At 31.7% G+C, this 18632-nt stretch overlaps 1 protein-coding gene across 1 annotated transcript; it reads right to left on the bottom strand.

Moving 5' to 3' along the window:
- Positions 1 to 3519: 3519 nt before the first annotated feature.
- LOC129292468 (serine decarboxylase-like) lies at positions 3520 to 5453 on the bottom strand. The gene is made up of 5 exons (XM_054930019.1): positions 5348 to 5453; positions 4973 to 5204; positions 4705 to 4898; positions 4338 to 4474; positions 3520 to 4014 (listed from the first exon to the last, which is right to left on the bottom strand). Exons 1-5 carry the CDS (start codon positions 5451 to 5453, stop codon positions 3520 to 3522), a joined length of 1164 nt encoding a protein of 387 aa, XP_054785994.1.
- Between the last annotated feature and the right edge of the window lie 13179 nt (positions 5454 to 18632).

The following is an 18632-nucleotide window of genomic DNA, read 5'->3' as shown; positions in this document are numbered from 1 at the left end:
AATAAGTTTTAGCTATTATAAAGAGTGAGAAAAATATAATAATTAATATTATATAACAAACCAAGTTAGTAAATACAATGGTAAAATAAAAAAAAATTATTTTCAAAACTTACCAAATATCTTAAATTTTAAATTAAAATGAGTTTTAAAAAAATATCTTTTAATTTAAATGAGAAAAAGTATATATTTAGATTTCAGCCAAATTAAAATTCTATCTAAGCTCTTTCCAAATTTGAAATACTTTCTATGACCTTGTTATTTCAAGTTTTTATAGGCCTCTCGTCTCTCAACGTCGTTCCCCTATTTGCTAGTCTCGTTCAGGTGACTTCAATCTTTTGCTTTCCTCATCTTTCAAAGCTTCTCTTCAACCTCACCCACTTTGTTTCTTCTACCTTCACATCATCGCTCCCCTCTTCAGTCTCTTCTTCCTTTCCTCTTCTTTTAGTTTTTCTCCCTTCCTAACTTCGCTTCGCTCACATCAGTTTCATCTATTCCCCAAGTATGTTTTTGGACTGAGTAAATCTATCTCTAATGGGTGAACTGGTTATAGGATTTATATTGTATTTGAGATTTCTGCCTTAGTTGTTTTGCTGTTTAATCTGATTGATCCCTTTCAATATTGGGAGAACGAGCTTTCTGGTAATATTCTTGTTAATTTCACGCAAGCCAATTTTTACACGAAAATTCCTGGAATCAAAATCAAAGGCTTAATATATTATTTTTTGTTGCATGCATGAATTAGTGCCATGCCCTCCACTCCTTTCTTATGTCTATGACTTGAACAGAATTGGGAACTAAGTACTTTTTTTCATCAAATAGGTACAGAGTTTGCTCAGTTACCATGTCGGCTTTTTTTCTTTTCTTTTCTTTTTTCCCGGCTTAGAATGCTCGCATGCTTTTGCCCAGATGCATGTGAAAGAAGGCACCATCAGTAATCTTCATTTAAACTGATGTGGAAAGGTTTGAACAAGTTTGTGGTGTTGTTATGGGTTGGTTTTAATTTGCCCCTGTTGATCAGCTGAGAAGAGAGAATCTTCAGATTATGTTGCGTTTTGTTGTTAACTCTCTGATTTTTCTTTTCTAGTTTTGGATATTAAGATAAATATCCAGGTTAGCTGTATATGTTTATTTGCATTCTTAATTTGTGAGGAGTGAGATAATTTGGCTTTTTAAATTTAGTCAATGTTGTGATGATGCCTGCAGTTCTGTGTATGCTTTTTATGCAGTTTTTTATACATTGAGATTTCAATGGAGGCTCCAAAGGTGGGAGTAAATTGCGAAGAGAGTGTTGGAAGAAGTGGGCCCCCCCCAATAGGAAGAATCAAACTGAAACGCCTCAAAATTGGAAGAATTACAATTTCTTTTGCAGAAGAATCAGTTTTAATTTAGTCCAATATCGTTCGAGCATTTTGAGATTTCCTCTGTATATTTCGCAAGTGCTTGTGGAATTCAAAGTTTTGATTGAATCTTAGCTGTTAGCAATTTTCTTGAAATGAACTGGAGTAGATACTGTTTATCATGTATTGTTATTCTTAAAAAGAACTTTTCTTTTGCACTTGAACGCTCAAACCATTGGAATGGTTTATCATGTATAGTTAGTCTTTTTAAGATCCATTTAGTGCATGAATGGGTATTTACAAAGTTGCCTTTGGTGCTAGGACTGAGTTGCATAGGAGATGTGGATAGCATACTCGTCGTTTTAAAATGCCTCCTTTTTGTTTAGCTTGTGCTTGATCAAAACCCAGATTAATTGATTATCTTGTGAAATGGGATTAGTCTTTCAGATAATCCAAGTCTAATTAATAAGCATTTATGTGACTGTTGCTTTTATGTCGTTGGTTGTAATTAATGGTGCATTTATACCCATTCTTTGATGTTGTTTGGCAGGTTGAAATTGTCTCTCATCAGGCTTGGTTCTTGGTACATGATAGCAATAAGATTATGATTTTTGGTTCAAGTGCTGATTTTAGATTTTGAAAGGTAGGTCATTTTAGATTTTGAAAGGTAGGTCCTATTGTTTTAGTCTGTTAACTTGAGATATTTTGTAGTTACATTTAGGGAAAAATGGATACCAATCGACGAGGAGAAAGTGTGCAAGAGATGAAAATAGCATGACTGAGAATACTTTGTTTTAATACTTGAGATAATTTTAATAATATTCTTAATTTTTTGTTTTATTGTTGAATGACAAATTGCTTAGAGTATCTGTCCATATCTTGGGTCTAATGTTGTTGTAAATGTTGGAGATATACTCAGTAGGAAGAATCAGATTGTATATGATATCATATATCCTGTAGATATTATATTGATATATATGTGCGCGCGCGCTTGTGTTTTTGCTATGCTAAGAGAATAGAAAGCATCGAAGCAGTTATTCCCAAATATTTCTCTTTTTCTTTTTGACATAAATCAATTCCATAATTATCATTTTAGATTAAATTTTTAGTTTTTTTTATTGATCAAATTTTCTAAAAAATGATTCGGATAATATGGTTGAAGCATAAATTTTGGTTGATAATTTAAATACAAAACAATAAAAATAAAATTTGATTATAGTGATTTGAAATATTTTAAACAATCTAAACAAAAATTTTAATACTAAAATGTAAATTTTTTAAATTATCCAAATAAAATATTTTAAATATAGTATATAGATTTCATGATATTTTAAATTCAAAATTTACAAATTCAAACACTACCTAAAAAATTTTAATTGGATGAAGAGCCAATAAATATAGTTTATCTATTGATATATTTTATATAGAGAATGACAATTACGTACTAAAACTTTTAATTAATAATAGTTAAATTTTTGATAAAATTTTTAAAAATATGAGTTATAAATATCGACTCAAACAATAACAAATAGAATGTTTTATTGTAATTCAAAAGTTATATTTGATACTTAAATATTATAATTATTTGAATTGATATTTTTAACTTATTTTTTAAAATTTTTTTGAGGATTTAGTTCTTACTAATTAAAAGTTTTGAGGCTTAACTGTAATTCTCTCTACTTTATATTTGAAGGATTGTGTGTGTGTTCTTATATAATAAAAAGAAAGGAGCATAATACAAAACACATTATTCTAACACTGTATAAATAATGTAGATTGTAGAATATTCAACTTGTCATCTTTTAAGTTCATAACGGCAAAAAAAAAAAAAAAATTCAATAGTTGTCACCTGTTCTCCAATTAAACATCAATAAGATAACATAATCAATCATATGATGACAAGTTACATAAAGCAACTAGCTCTTGGACAATTTTCTTTTGAAAAACAATTAAAAACTATAATAATAACAACAAAAACTATTACCTAAAAGGCTAAGAGCACAAAGAACAGTAAATACTGTAATTTACATTCAACCGCAACATATTATCCAAGGCAATAGTTTTCTCATCTCACAAACTGTTTTTTATTCAAGAATGACACATTACCGGCAGAGTTGCCACCACCGACTTCATCTGCAATGCCTGGCTAGAGATAATAGACGATCCTCTTGTCCATTATATTTTAGAGCTTAAAGGATCGCTTTTGGACAAACTCACTCACAAAGGAGTCCAACATTTCAAGCGTCACGTGCTGCATCGCCACAACATGTGCCATGCTTCCTTTGCAAGCCAGACTCCATCTGCGAGCAAATTCTTCATCTTGAGGCTTCTCAAACACCACGATATTGCTAAACTCATTCTTCATTGCACTGATTCCTGCGTTTTGTAGCTTGTCTAGCAAGTAATCTGCATTTCTCATGCACTTGTCGACTTCCTCCTTGAGGCCCAACAAACCTTTCTTCTTGAGAGCGTACCAGAGGAAGATCGCAGCATGGCCGCTCCGGCTTCCTGTGATTGTGGCATCCCTTGAGGCTATGATCTCAACATCACTAGACATGTTGCCTTTGATGTATTCCAAACGAGTTATTATAACCCCACAAGGCACAGGACATCCTAGAAACTTGTGCCCCGAAATTGCTATGCTTCCTATGGGTTTCTTGAAACTCAACCTCGGTGCCTGTAGACCCATCATTATCCCTAGTTAGGAATATTTCACAAACACAAAAAGGATTTTAGATAGACCTGATCACTAGTTAGGCTTCGTTTTGTCTTAAATACATTAATATCACTTCCAAATTTGAAAATTAATGTTTATGATAGGAAGTGACAAAAAGTGAGAAAGTTTATGGAGTCTATTTCCCTTTTTTAAACTTTCCATCTTTTCTTCACTTCATTGATCCAACCATTTTTTGATACCAAAACCGGACTCGGAATTTAAATACTTTGAATCTCAAGACAGTAACTAATTAGAGTTAATTCTGATATTGAAATGTGACTCACTTGTTTAATGAAAGGAAGCATTAGTCCAAATAGAGCTCCATCACAATGGATATAGAACCGATCACGAGTAAATCCATATTCTTCAAGTGTTTGCACCACAAGATCAATATCATCAATAGCTCCATTCATAGTTGTTCCTAAAAAGAGAAAATCATCCTTTGAGATCAGTACTTCACAAGTCATTATTCAATATATGTGTGTGTAAAACTCTCTTGTTGAGGCTATGTGTGCACAAGAAGATTGAATGACATTTAAGAGATCGATTGACCAAATTACAATAATAATTAAAACATGTAACAGGCCAACTGACATGTTTGTTTTATAATCATTAGGTCTGTGAGAGAGAAAGAGAGAAGAGCAAAGATACCTATATTTATGTTGATAATGGCAGGCTTGTCCTTGTGGGCAAGAAGTGAAGCCTTGAGATCTGAACAATCAATCTCACCAGATCTCAGTGTTGCAACCTTCACGCACTGCATTCTGCATATTCTTGCTATTTTGAACGCTGAATAATGCGATTCTTCTGAGGCATATAGAATCCCATCTGGCAATTGTTCCCTCCTATATATACTTATAATGTTATATAATCAAATGATGACTAAATAAAACATACATCAGAGCTTACTGATCATTACCCTACTAAAATCCCATGAAGATTGCCTTCAGTTCCTCCGGTGGTGACGTATCCCCAGCACTGGTTCTTGGCAATCTCCCACAAGCTAGCGAACCAGTCAAGAACAGAAACTTCAAACGCTGCTGAATTCAGAGTGTAGCAGCTTCCCAGAAATGGATCGCCAGCATTATTTATGTGAAAATGAAGCAACGGTGCCAATGCTTCATAGTCAAACTCAAGATTTGTGGGGTAGCCTGCTCGATCAGTTAATTAACACAACAGAAATAGGATTTGTGGAAATGCAGTATAAGTTTTCGAGGTGTTGTGAAGTAGTATGTTCTGCGTGACACAACATAATATATTCAATAAGCGAAAAGATGATGAAAAATGTCATTACCCAGAAAGCGCATTTTGCTGAGCGACAGGGCCTGGGCAAAGATAGTAATGATTTGAAGCAAGTGTTGTTCAGAGTCTCCAGCGAGATCTGACATGGCCAAGCTCATCATATTTTGATAATCTGGGCTTTCTATTTCAGAAAGTTCTTCTCTGAGAGGCGCCAGCTGGAGAGGCATCAGTGATGATGTGAAGCAAGTGTTGTTTCAGTGCCTTGATTAAGAGATCTGAGACAGTGTGTGTTGGAACTTGAGAAAACCATGAAGGGTTTGTATGGAGAGTGGGAGACGTAGCCTATATATAATAGTCAGGCTGAGTTTGATGCACAATTATGTCGTGCGATTGATCATTCACCACTGATTTTAAAAATTTAAATTGTTAATTTTTAACCTGTAAATTTTGTACAAAAAGATTTATAGCCAAAATACAATTATAAGATTATCTTATTTTTTTTAAAAAAATTATATATATATATTTATTAAAATAATAATTTATTAAAAATGTAAAAATAAAATTATATCAAATCTAGACAGTCAAATTTGTGTTCATTTGTGAGCACCGAAATTGGATCCCTTTATCCACGGTTCAATTATTTAAACTACTAGTGTGTGTGTGTGTATATATATATATATAAAACCAATTTGAGCCCCTAATATAATTAACGAGCCGTTTATACAAATATATCCGAATTGGTAATGTTTGTGGTTAAACAATAAATATTAGGCGTGTCAGAGACGTTGAATTTTAATAGATAGTGAAAAGGGTCTCGAGTTCTCTTGCCATGATTCATTTGGATGTAAAAAGATAGAAGGCTTTGATAAAACAAGTGTATAATTTTATTGAAGTGTAGAAAATTACAAACTAAAAACTAAGAACTGAAAATGACTAATGAATGTAAAATATGTGAGTATTGATTGAGTGTTAATTAGATTTTTCTGTTTTTCTTTTTTCTATTTATAGTGTCGAATAGCAGAAGCCTTTCCTTTGAGACTTAGCATGTTCTATCGAAAAATCAGGAATCCCGCAAAACTCATGGCACGGTCTCTCCATTTTGATAACCAGCCCGTTTCACCGAACTACTTGGACATAAATTTCGACATTACTTAGGATCGTGTCTTCATGCCAACGGTATGATATTTGAAGCTGACAGGATTTTGACATATTTATTTATTATGGACTTTATTGAGTTTCGGGGTCGGCCTCTTTTGTTTATATTGGGCTTGACGCTTTGACTACTCAGCTCAACTTGTTTCGTAACCTATTTGAATGATGTTTCATATTCAATCCAGACAGATAGATTTTCATTTGTATGAAAATGATACTTTATCCACCACATGCACATAGACGTATTGTATAAAGCAGCAACCAAGTTACTTGTTATAATTGAATTGAATGGCGGCTACTGGGGTAGACTGTGAATTAGCAAGGTGCTTGAATCTTGGCCTCCTACCTTCAACTTGTTTTACTTGCTACTCATGAATCATGATTCGTGATTCGTGATTCGTGATTCGTGATTCTGATTCAGGGACGGATGGGAGCTGGCGTCCAATGTTCAAGAGCTAGTTGCGCACACGCGTTTCTAATGCAAAATTTTTAATATTTATTATAATTCATACTTCAAAATAATTTTATAACTAGCTAAGGATATCAATATTATTATTACATGAGCATATATAACATTTGGTATATGTGAAAATGAAAAAGGAATATTTGTTCTATTGATATTTAGTAATACAAGATTTCGAAAATAAATAAAGTTAAAAAAAAAACTAAAATGTCTTTCAAGGAAAATAAAGTACAATAAGATAAGTTCATAAACTATTGGCATGTATAGTTTTAAAACTTCATAGAATGAGTACTTTTTTCCCAATGATAGTAACATTTCCTTGAAATTATAATTTCATGGATTTTGACTTTTTTATGAATAATAGAGAATGCCATTCATGTGAACCAACCCTGCACATTTAAAATATTATCTATATCAATAGAATATATATTTTTAAGTTTTCAAAAACTAAATTAGCCGGTTCAACCAATTGAATTGAGAATCGGCCAAACCAAAATCAGTCAAAAATCAATAAAGTCAGTCAACAACCAGCTAATTCAATAAAATTGAACCGGCTTTGATTTGCAAAAATTGGACAACAAATTTAATTTTCTGAAAGAAGAAAAATCAATTATTAAACTATTAAAAACTTTTGGGCTTTTGCTATTTTACTGAAAACAACCTTGTCCCTTATGCTCACCGTTCCCTCCCCCCCACCATTTTTATACGAAAGTGTTGCATCCCAATTTTTTTTTTTAATTACAAGAGAAAACACAACAAACTAGCGTGCAAATTGGTTAGTTCTAAAAACAAGATATTCTCTCATCATTCACTACCTGACTACAACAAAGAAGTGGTTGATCAAAGATATACCAATCATCTAACCTAAGATTAGCATTCCTACCAAGAATTAGCCTTTCTAAATGTAAAGTCAATCGTAACATGCCACTCCCTAATCTCTATGGAAGAGTGACCCGGCCTATTCAGTGATGTCTTTGAACAAATGTTAATCCACGTTATTTTGGTATATTAAGACAATTCGTACAAACTTTGACTCTATATAAACCTCTAACCCAACAAAGATTTAACCTATAAATCATGCCAAACAGATCCAATATAAGCATTAAAATTAAAGTATTAAAAATTAGATTGAACTTTGAATCAACAAAAATTAAGGGTTAGGATTTAAGAGTTAAGAGTTCAATCGAGGCCGAATTGGGATTAAACCGGCCATAATTAAAATATTATATTTTTTTATTATATAGTAAATAATAAATGTTTGATAAAAATAATGCATCTTGTACATATAGAAAATGTGTGAATTTGTTGAGATTTTGAATTTTCTTTATCTTGCTCGACGCTATTTTAATATATATATATATATATATATATTATCTTCCCTATGTATGTCAGATTTGGCATACATCCATCACCCCACCACTCTTAACTTTCTCGCACGCTTTTTCGTTTTCTTCATTTCTTTCCTCCTCTTCTTTCTTTGTCTTCTTAATAGAGACCCACGAAATGCCAAAAAGGCTGAAGCTCAAAGATATATAATAGATGAGAATGTTGTCGGGAACACTGAGACGGACGAGATTTCTGATTTTTTAATTTTTTAAATTTTTTGATTAGTCATTTTGGGGTTAGAAAATGTAAAACATCTAACAGCATGACTCGTGGGTTAGGTAGTTTAATCCATGTCGACCAATTGATGCCATAAAAAAAAATTGCAAAACTGGACCAACACTTGGCCAAGTTGTCGGTTTACTAATTCAATTGGCCAGTCTGGTTTGATCTTAAAAATCATAGTGAACCTATTCCATCTTGAATTGACCCATAACATCTAAATGGACTTCTCCCTCCCTAGGATGAGTCAATTCCTTTTGGTGTCCTCTGTATTGTTTACTCAAGCTAGGAGATGAATATATCATACTAATATCAAATTTAACTTTGCGAAGTGTAGAAAGAACCGATCCAGTCTTATCAATTTCCTCGCTCCCAAACAGATTCTTACATCCCGCACACCAAACATCACAGCAAATGTAGCCAAAAAGGGTAGCCCAAGGTACCTGTCTTGTAAAAGCTTTGCGACCCTCTTCTTAAGGTTCCATGCAATCCATTCCTCCAATGTCAGGTTCCCACATCCTATTTATTTGTTGCCCCCAAGAGGACAAACATACGTGTTCAGCAATCCTCTCTTTGCTCTTGGCTCCGCTGCGTGCACCTTGTTGGCAATCAGCCACAGAAATACTTTGATCTTTTCTGATCCCTTTCATCTCCAAACATTGCTCTAATTGGACCAAAAACCGGTCAAACTAAAAGTAGTCATAAATCATTAAAACCAATCAACAACCATCTAAACGGATAAAACCAAGCCAATTTTGATTCACAAAAACTGGACAAAAATTAAAATTAAAAAAGAAAGAGAAAAATCAATTATTAAAGTTAAAATATTAAAAAGTTTTAGCACGAGAGTATTCTTTACTGAAAGCAACCCGGCCCCATAAGCCATTTTTATATTAAAATGCCGCATCCCAATATTTCGAATTCACGATGCGGGGCTCTTTTTATTTTTTGGCCACACAATGTGCGGCTTTTTAGGCTCATGCTTCACATTCCTCTTGTATATTTGGTTGCTTCCCCCCCCCCCCGCCCTATTTTTCCTCAACTTTATTAAATTATTTTTCTTAAATCTTGCATCATTTTTATAATATAAACTAGCAATTTAAAAATCAAATCAGATCGAACAGTTAGACCAATCCAATCATTGATCAGTCCATATTTTAATTCAGTCAATATATGAAAACCGTTTTTAAGGTTGAGTCGGGTTGGGCCATTTTGGACTGACAGTCAAATCGGGAACCGAATTCAGTTTTCAAAAATCAAATTGTTTAAATTTTTTTATTAGATTTTTTTTAAGGAATGACCAATTTTTTTGATCATTTGATGTTATATTATATCATATGACTTGTTAAGTCATGATAAACTTAAAATATTTAATTTTTAAAATTAAATAGTAATTTCATATTTGTTTCTTATATTTAGATTATTATATGCATATATAATTTTTTAATTTAATTATTTGATCACTATTTTGATCATTGGTTTAACCGAGTTAAACCATGCGAACCGTGAACTATCGACCTTTTCAGTTTAATATCCGGTTCGATTTTGAAAACAATGATGTGAACTTATATATATATATATATATATATTTAATATTTATATACCAAGTTTTTTATTTCACAATTTATAATTTAAATTAGTATTAATAAATCTTCTAAAAACGTCTTGTGCTTTTTCATTTTTTATACATAATAAGTGTGTTCTCTTAAAAATAAATAAGGTTTGAATACTGTTAAACACTTAGATGAGTTTACTAAATTAAATAGAAAATATCGTCTCACTCTTTTATCTTTTTTATTTCTTCATTAAGCCTAGTAATATTTTGTAAACTTTCATTTTGAATATAAACTCCATCTAAAATAAATATATATATTGAATTAATTATAATCAATTCAACTATGGTTCAATTATCAACCCTTAAACCAGTGTCTTGTCTAGTTGAATGAACAATCTAATTTTTAAACCCTTGTTTCCAATAATATTTTTGGGGATAAATATCTATGTTGAGCACCAAAACACGACCATAAATAAAAAAAAACATATGAATTTGTGTTTAAAAGATTCTCTCAGACCCAATCCATAATCATCAAGATTCAGTCCCCCTTCTAAATCTTTTTGTGATATTAAGTGACCAAGCCCAAAAGTGAGAGGAAAGAACAAATGGAAGAGTGAGAGAACACCACATTATTAAGCTCATTTTTATTCAATATAAGATTTCTCATACCTCCCCTTAAGTGGGCTTTACTTGACGAAGTACTAAAATTAAACATCAATTATAAAATATAAAAATGAGGGAAAATATCACTCCAGGTTCCTATATTTTAATTTAGTTTTGTTTTTGTCCCTAAAATTTACTTCCATGATTTTCCATTCCTTTTATTTGCTTTATCTAAAATCATAGTTCCTATATTTTACAAAACATTCCAAATGTCTATGAAATGGCTTAAATAATGTTTTTTCATAGGACTAAATAATGTTAATTTTGTTGAGGTGAACTTAATAATGTTAAACCCATTAGATAACTAGGAAAGAGCAGAGGATGCACCTCTTTGAAACCATGAGGGTTTCCAAAACCTTTAGGGCTTCCCCCTCCTTCTTAGCGAGAATCTCTCCATTAGGGAAGATATCCCCTGCTCATGGTGGCAGCGAGCTTTGAAGCCCTTTTCCTCAATGGCTATCAAGGAGTGGTGTGGTGGGGTGCGCGCGCGAGAGTTGAGCTGTAAGTATTGATGCGTCTTCTCGTGGTGGTAGTTTTGGGGGCCATAAGAATGGATTTGGCCACTTTGACAACAGTTGAGGTAAGGGTTTTGCAATTGGAAGTGGCAAGTTCATTTTTGTGAATGTTCTTGTGGGTAAATTGGCGTAGGTAGTGAAGTTTGTAAGGTTTCCTTACTAATTTCTACTTAGCTCCAAAATCAAGATAATCAAAGGACTAATTCCAAAAAGATTGCTAAGTGTTTCGACCTAAACTGAAACGCCATTTATAAGGGCTATCATATAAAATGGGTTAAATAATTAAAGAGTCAGGCCCAATAAACAAGCTAATGATAGGGCCAGCCTTGATCATGATAGAATAACCTGATTAGATAAAAAAGTCATTAAATCCCTTAAGTCTTAGAGTCATCGCTTAGATCATTGTGATATACAAAACCATAACTTCAATGACCCCAAACCTCACATAGACATGACTATATCCACAAATATCTTGAAGACATGGCAAGCTAGCAGTTAACAATGGAACGCGTTACTAGTAGACCATGCCATGAATCTCGTAGATTATGCGTGGTGAATTCTTGATATCTCAGGAATGAGTTCTAAATTCTATGGGAGCAATCGCTTCAGCTAAGTCATTATAAAAGGAGGAGTAGATCATAGAGAACAAGACAAGAACACATACCCATACACTAAAATCCTTTATACTTGTAGCTTTTAGATTTATCAGATAGCTTTTACTTGAACTTTTTACTTTCGCTTTCAAGCTTGTAATCTTTACTACTGTGTAATTTGCCTTTAGCATTAATTAAACACTTGTTATTCCAACTCTTGTGTATCTTTTACTTTTGGATAAACTTTGATAAAGGAGCCCAAGGATCCTTATTATTATTTGAGACTTAGCATTTCTTTTTTATTTTCTTAAAGTTTTGGTTAAGGTTTAACAATAAGAGATGATATTCAATCCATATGGGTTATGAGACTGAATCCATTGACTCAAATAGAATTAATAGGAGTTATTTAAAGTATTTAAACCACATATTAATAGTTTTAAATGTTGTTGATTGGTAAATGCTATATATATTCAAAAATGGCATTAATAAGAGTTGTTGGAAGAGTTGCAATGTCATTAATAAGAGTTTAATGGTTCATTAATAAAATCGAGAGCTAAAAATAGATGACTAAGCCAATGGGTAAGCCTAAATGTGAGAAATATAGATGTTGGATATTCTAGAAGTAGAAAGTGAGAGTTGAAAATGTGTGTTTGACGTTGTAGATGAGTTTAGAATTGGCTAATTATAGATTGAGCATTTGGGCACCATTTTGGCTTGGGAAATCAAGCTTGGAAGCTAAATATTGAGAGGTAAACCTTTACCCTTTCAAAAGTTTGAGATAACCAAGAAAACTCTATCTTGAGTAATGGTTTATTAATTACATTGTGATCTGAAATGTGTGTTTTAGCATGTATAATTATGATTTATGAATGGGTACACATTTTATAAAACTTATTATAGTATATTTGCTTGATTTGAATTAAAGGTGTAAAAGTGATGTTGAAATGAGTTTCAAGCTTGCAATGTGATATTGAAATGAGTTGTTGATGATAGGTATGAAAAAGATAATTGTGTTGAAATTAAAAATGATATATTTATGTGATAAATGAAAAAATGAGAATTGATACTCACTTAAGTAGCACATAGTCATGAGCCTAATGTGTTGATGTTGAAAATGATATTGTGTAAAATGAGTCGGCATCACACATTACATGATCAGTTGGCGAGAGTTCATCTAGGGAGAGTAGTAGTTAAAAATTTATATGACATTTCGGCTGCCTTCTGGTGCACGAGGGTATAGCCTTGTCCTATAGTTTGTTAATGGACTAAAACCTAACTATCTCAATCAGTTTATCAAGAAGATTAGCTTAGGGTGTACGACACCTTAGATATTCGAAAGTAAGGAAAATCATAGTCTGAGAGTGAGTTAGATATTTTTTGGCCAAGTCACGCTTCACAATTGATAAGTTTAGGTAGTCCAATCATACTAACGAAACTCTATTCAATGTTATAATCCACAGTTTCAGTTGGAGAAAATAAAAAGGATATAAGAATAGTATAATCATGCATATGTGATTATATGACATGTCACATAATTAAATTTGTGGCAAGTCATAAAATATAATTATTTTAAAAATTCTATATAATGCACGATATGACTATCTTATTTGTATAAATAATCATTCAATTTTTTGGTTAAAATTATTTACCCAATAAATTATAAAATAATGGAATGATATTTTTTTTTACTCATGAATAAACAAGAGCATGTATATACGGGAGAATATCATAACAAATTATTTTATACTCTATAAGGACGCTAAAAAATGAAAATAATAAATGCTGGCAAGCAATACACATACCATCCTGTAATGTATCTGGATCTACTCTGACGAAGGGAAATAACCAAGGGAAATTATTGCAACCTTCTCTCTCTGTTTTGTTGTTACAGAAAAAGAAGTAAAAGCAATCTGGAGAAATTATTGCACATTTTTTTTATTTTCGTTCTATTTAATAAGACGGAAAACAAGTGTAGATATCTTAGCAATAAAAATGATATAAAATGAATAGTTTTATTTTCTTTAAATTATTTTCATTAAAAATATAAATAATACCAGAATAAAGTGGGTGGCACGTAATAGTAACTTGCCAGCAATGTGGCCACCCATTCTTCAAAATAAATGCACATATGGGAGATTAGTGAATGAGCGACATGATTTTTTTTTAAAATAGGGGTTTATATAGTAATTTTCTTTTATTTTAGTATGTCTCGCATCAAGAGAACAAGAATCAACAGCTCTAGTAAACATCATATTTGAGTTTCGAGAACCTTTGAATTGAGAAATTATGTACATAATATTTGTTTGGGCCTAAAATGAAGCATTTGCTCAAAATTGTTGAGAGAAAGAAGAACTTAAACGATAGGCCTAAATGAAAATAAGACTCAATTTGTTACCAGTAGGAGTCATGCCACGTGCATTCTCAGCATGACCCTTAAGACTTGAGGTGATTGGGTATGGGAGACCGTTGAGTGAACACATGAGCATTATCTAATTTGGCATGAATATCACATGGATGTATTGAGTGATCACAAATATTTCACACACAGGCTTTGGGATTTTTTAGGCATAACGGTCTCAAATGAACGATTATAAAATGGGCTTAAACTAATGACAACAAGGCAATCACTAGTATTATACACATTAGAAACAATAGTTTACACTAGAAACCATCTCTTTTCCAAGTTATTTATCTTATATTCCCTATTTAGATTTAGATTTATTTTTAGTCCATAAGTTGTAGTCAATGCAACTTTGTACCTTATTTTCCAATAATCAAAAATTCTCTTTTTTTACACCAATCTTTTTACATTTTCGCATCTGGGTGAACTGAGGTAAGGGAGCTCGGGGACCTAATAGTTATCTTTGAGATTTCACGTTTTTGGCATGCCTAGTTTTTGTTGTTCAAATACAACATCCAACTTCTAAAGAAGAATAATCTGTGGCACGCTTGAAAAGCAAAAGCACAAAAAGAGTAATGCTTACCAAAACAACACCTTGAAGACACTTGAGCGGATTACGAACACTAACTAAGTCCTCGAGAAGAGTGGCAGGGATGATGGCTTAGGAGGCTTGAGCAACATTGGATTAAGACGCCATTATCAGAAAAGACAAATAAAGAGGAATGTGAAGAGGTAGAGTAACAAAAGCTTAAAGGGCAAGAAAGAGTAGGGAGTACGAACTGGTAGAAGATAGACTGATGTGAAAGGAGAAGTTTATAGCCCTAAGGAGATGAAGAAATGAAACGCTGGGATGCTTCCCTATTTAAATGTGCCATGTAGCCTATGGCCATCAGCCACTCGCATGTAGGGGTCATTGCTTAGGTCTAAAAATGAAGCGTCAACCTAAAATCATAGAGAGGAAGGAAAACTTAAACAGTAGGCCCAAATGAAGACAAGGCTTGGTCGATACCAACAAGAGTTGTGCCACCGCATTCTCAACATAACCCTTAAGACTTAGAGCAACTGGGGGTATAGGAGACTGTTGAGTGAACAGGAGAGCAATATTTGACTTGCCATGAATATTGTGGGGTCGTACTAAGTGATCACAAATATTTCACACACAAGCTCTAGATTCTTTGGGTGTAACAATCTCATATGAATGATTATAAAAGGGGCTCAAATTAATGACAATAAGGCAATTATCAACATCATACACATCAAAAACAATAGTTTACACTAGAAACCATCACCTTTTCGAGTTATTTATCTTGTATTCCCTATTTAGATTTATATTTATTTTCAGTTTATAGGTTATAATCACTACAACTTTGTGCCTTATTTTTCAATAATAAAAAAACACCCTCTTTTACACTATTTTCTTTACATCTTCACATCTGAGTGAGCTAAGTTAAGAGAGCTTAAGGACCTAATAGTTATCTTTGAAAATCTGCGTCTCTGACACACTTGGTTTTTGTTGTTCAAACACACCATCTAACTTGTGAAGAGCAATATCAAAACCCAATGCAAGTTAGCATTTTATGCTTTCAACCTCACTGTCTTGTCAAATTATGTTGAGGAGTCAACTTATTAAAATTATATTTTAAATTGAGAAAATGACAAAGAAACTCATCATTAAATATGTAAATGACAATAAGGTTTCAAAAAATATAATAATTTTTTTTTCAAATGCCTTTGAATCTTTATGACATTATTGTCATTTGTGAAATGACTATAATGCCTCTAATTTAAACAAAAAAATAGGTAATGATGATTTTGTTTTAAATAATAACTACTTTACAGTGACTAAAATAGGATAAATAATTACAATTTTCTTTCTGCAATTTTTTTAATCATTGAAATTTAAGTATTGTAAATATCAATTATTACTTTGAATTAAATAATGACTTCTTTTTCTAGGGGTTAATATACACTTTGAACTTTGAATTATAGGTTCAGAGATGATTTAAATCCTAAACTTTTAAAAGGTATATTTTGAACCTTAAATAATTCAAGTTGGGTCAATTTCATCCCCACCGTTAAGCTTAAACAAACCTCTATCAAAATAGGGCATAATGTGTAATTTTCACTAAATGAGGGTAGGAGAGAGAGGAAGAGTAAAACTTGATGAAATTTGCACATTATATCCCAATTTTTTAAAAAACTATTTAACGTTTGTTGAAATTTAATGGGAGGGTCAAAATTACCTCAATTTTAATTGTTTTAGGATTCAGAATGTACTTTTTAAAAGTTTAAGATTTAAATCGCCTATGAACTTATAGTTCAGGGTTTAAATTACATATTAACTCATTTTTTTAGAATTGACTAGAATAGGATAAATAATTGCAATTTCCCTTCTACAAATTTTTTAACCACTAAAGTTGTCCAAGTGTTGTAAATTTTAGTCATTATTTTTGTTTAAATTATAACTAATTTTCTTCTGGTAATGACTAAAATAGGATAGTAAATAATAAATTTCATTTTGCATATTTTTTAATTTTAGATTAGGGCCATTATAGTCATTTTACAAGAGATATTAATGTTAGAAAGGTCCCAAGAGACTTAAACAGAATCATCATATTTAGTAAAATCTCATTGCTAATTATTTACATATTTCAAGGGAATTTCTCTATCATTTTTACTAAGTTGTTTGTTAACAAGTTTAATTTCTCTTATGAATGATAAATTAAAGATTCTAATAAATCCACTTCACTTCTAAACAAGTTAACAAGATTAAATGTGTATAATGTAATATTGAAAAGTTTCACATGACTCAAATAAGTTAGGGTTTTTACTCACTTTATATTGCAAAAAGGTTAACAAAATTGAATAAATAGAATATATTGTTACCAAGTTCTCTTAATGAATTAATAAATATGCATTATTGAATTAACGAGTAAACATTAATAAAATGACAAATTAACTCATGTTTGGTTTGGGATGTTGGTTTATATATGTACCAATCATAGTTTTTCCTTCCAAAATGAATTAAGCCCTGTTTGGATCAAACTAGGAAGGTCCAATCATGATTCAGGCTTGGTTTAAAGTTCATGATAGGAGATATGTGTTATACTCCTTTTGGTCATGTTTATTAGTTAATCTTTTTTTATAAGCTACTTTAGAAAATTTATTAAGTATTAAATGATTTTGTTTTGGCCAAAAATGATTTTGTTAATTTTTTTCAATTTCCTAGAAGACTATTTTTCATAAAAAGATGAAAAATTAAGGTGGTAGACACAGGGGCATATAGGTAATAAATTAATGAAATGGTAAATTTTTAAATAAGGTAATTTTAAAAATTTAAAAATCGTGTTTTAATAAAATCAAGACTACCAACTTGAACAAATTTTCTTAATACGTGTGAATTAATTAAAAGTGAATAAAAAAAATTTTCTCAGCCAATTTTTCTTAGTGATTTGGCTGCCAAAGTTCTAGGTCGGCCTCTCATCTTATAGCTTAAGGGGTTTGGTGAATGAAGTTCTGTTGAATCGACCGGAGAAAAATCCTTGTAAGCAAAATGCAAAATAAATTTTCCACCAAAAAAATGGAAATTGAATTTTGCACGATTTATGACTAGCAATAATATTCAAATGTGCTCAGTTAAAATAAAAATTAAAACTTTTTTGTTTCATTTGCCCAGGTCTAAATTCATTGTGATTATTTATATACATGTTAATGATTAATGAATGAACTAAATTCATGCATCAGCTGCATTATGAAATTTGCTTGGTTTATCTAAACTAAATTATGGCTTTTATAACCGGAGTTTAGAAGTCATTTTATGCATCTATATATAAGTTTTGTTTTATCAATTGTCAAAGCAAGGGAACAAAGTAGAGCAAGTTATCCACTATTAAAATTTTGAGAAGACAAAATAAAACTTTCATCATGAAATTATATTAGGGTTTACGCATTAATCCAAATACCCTGTGGGTCAGATGCTTGAGAGCTAAATATAGAAGCAGCAATGAGATTATTCCCTCGATCAGACCTAAAAAGAATGAATCATAAGCTTGGAGAGGCATTGTTGAGGTCCGGGAGGAATTTTCAAGGGTGTGAGAAGGAAAATCATGAATGGGCGTCTTACTAACTTTTAGTAGGATCACTAGATGGATTTAGATCAGCCCCTAATTTATTTTGGCAATGTTAATGATGGTTCATTATCAGAAGATATAAAAAAAATTACATATCTAAATATTAGAAGATAAATTATAAATATATAAATCTTCTAATATTCATTAACCATCATGCAAGCATGGCTGACTTTGCTAGGAAAATTATGAAAATACTAGCTCTAAAGGGTATTGTTGATGATTGGGCTAATGCTTCTAATGGGAAATTTTCAGTAAAAGCT

Source organism: Prosopis cineraria, unplaced genomic scaffold (genome assembly GCF_029017545.1).
Source record: "Prosopis cineraria cultivar Desert tree isolate PC_DT_omini unplaced genomic scaffold, ASM2901754v1 PC14, whole genome shotgun sequence".
In the NCBI taxonomy this organism is placed as follows: Eukaryota; Viridiplantae; Streptophyta; class Magnoliopsida; order Fabales; family Fabaceae; genus Prosopis; species Prosopis cineraria.
This window is presented reverse-complemented; position numbering and strand designations above follow the sequence as displayed.

What these genes read in the sequence shown, in the direction of transcription:
- LOC129292468 (XM_054930019.1), bottom strand. Translation starts at nt 5,453, where the DNA reads ATGAGCTTGGCCATGTCAGATCTCGCTGGAGACTCTGAACAACACTTG. An exon ending in CATTATCAACATAAATATAG is followed by an intron (nt 4,475 to 4,704) that starts GTATCTTTGCTC and finishes TTCTCTTTTTAG; the next exon opens with GAACAACTATGAATGGAGCT. An exon ending in TGCTTCCTTTCATTAAACAA is followed by an intron (nt 4,015 to 4,337) that starts GTGAGTCACATT and finishes ATGGGTCTACAG; the next exon opens with GCACCGAGGTTGAGTTTCAA.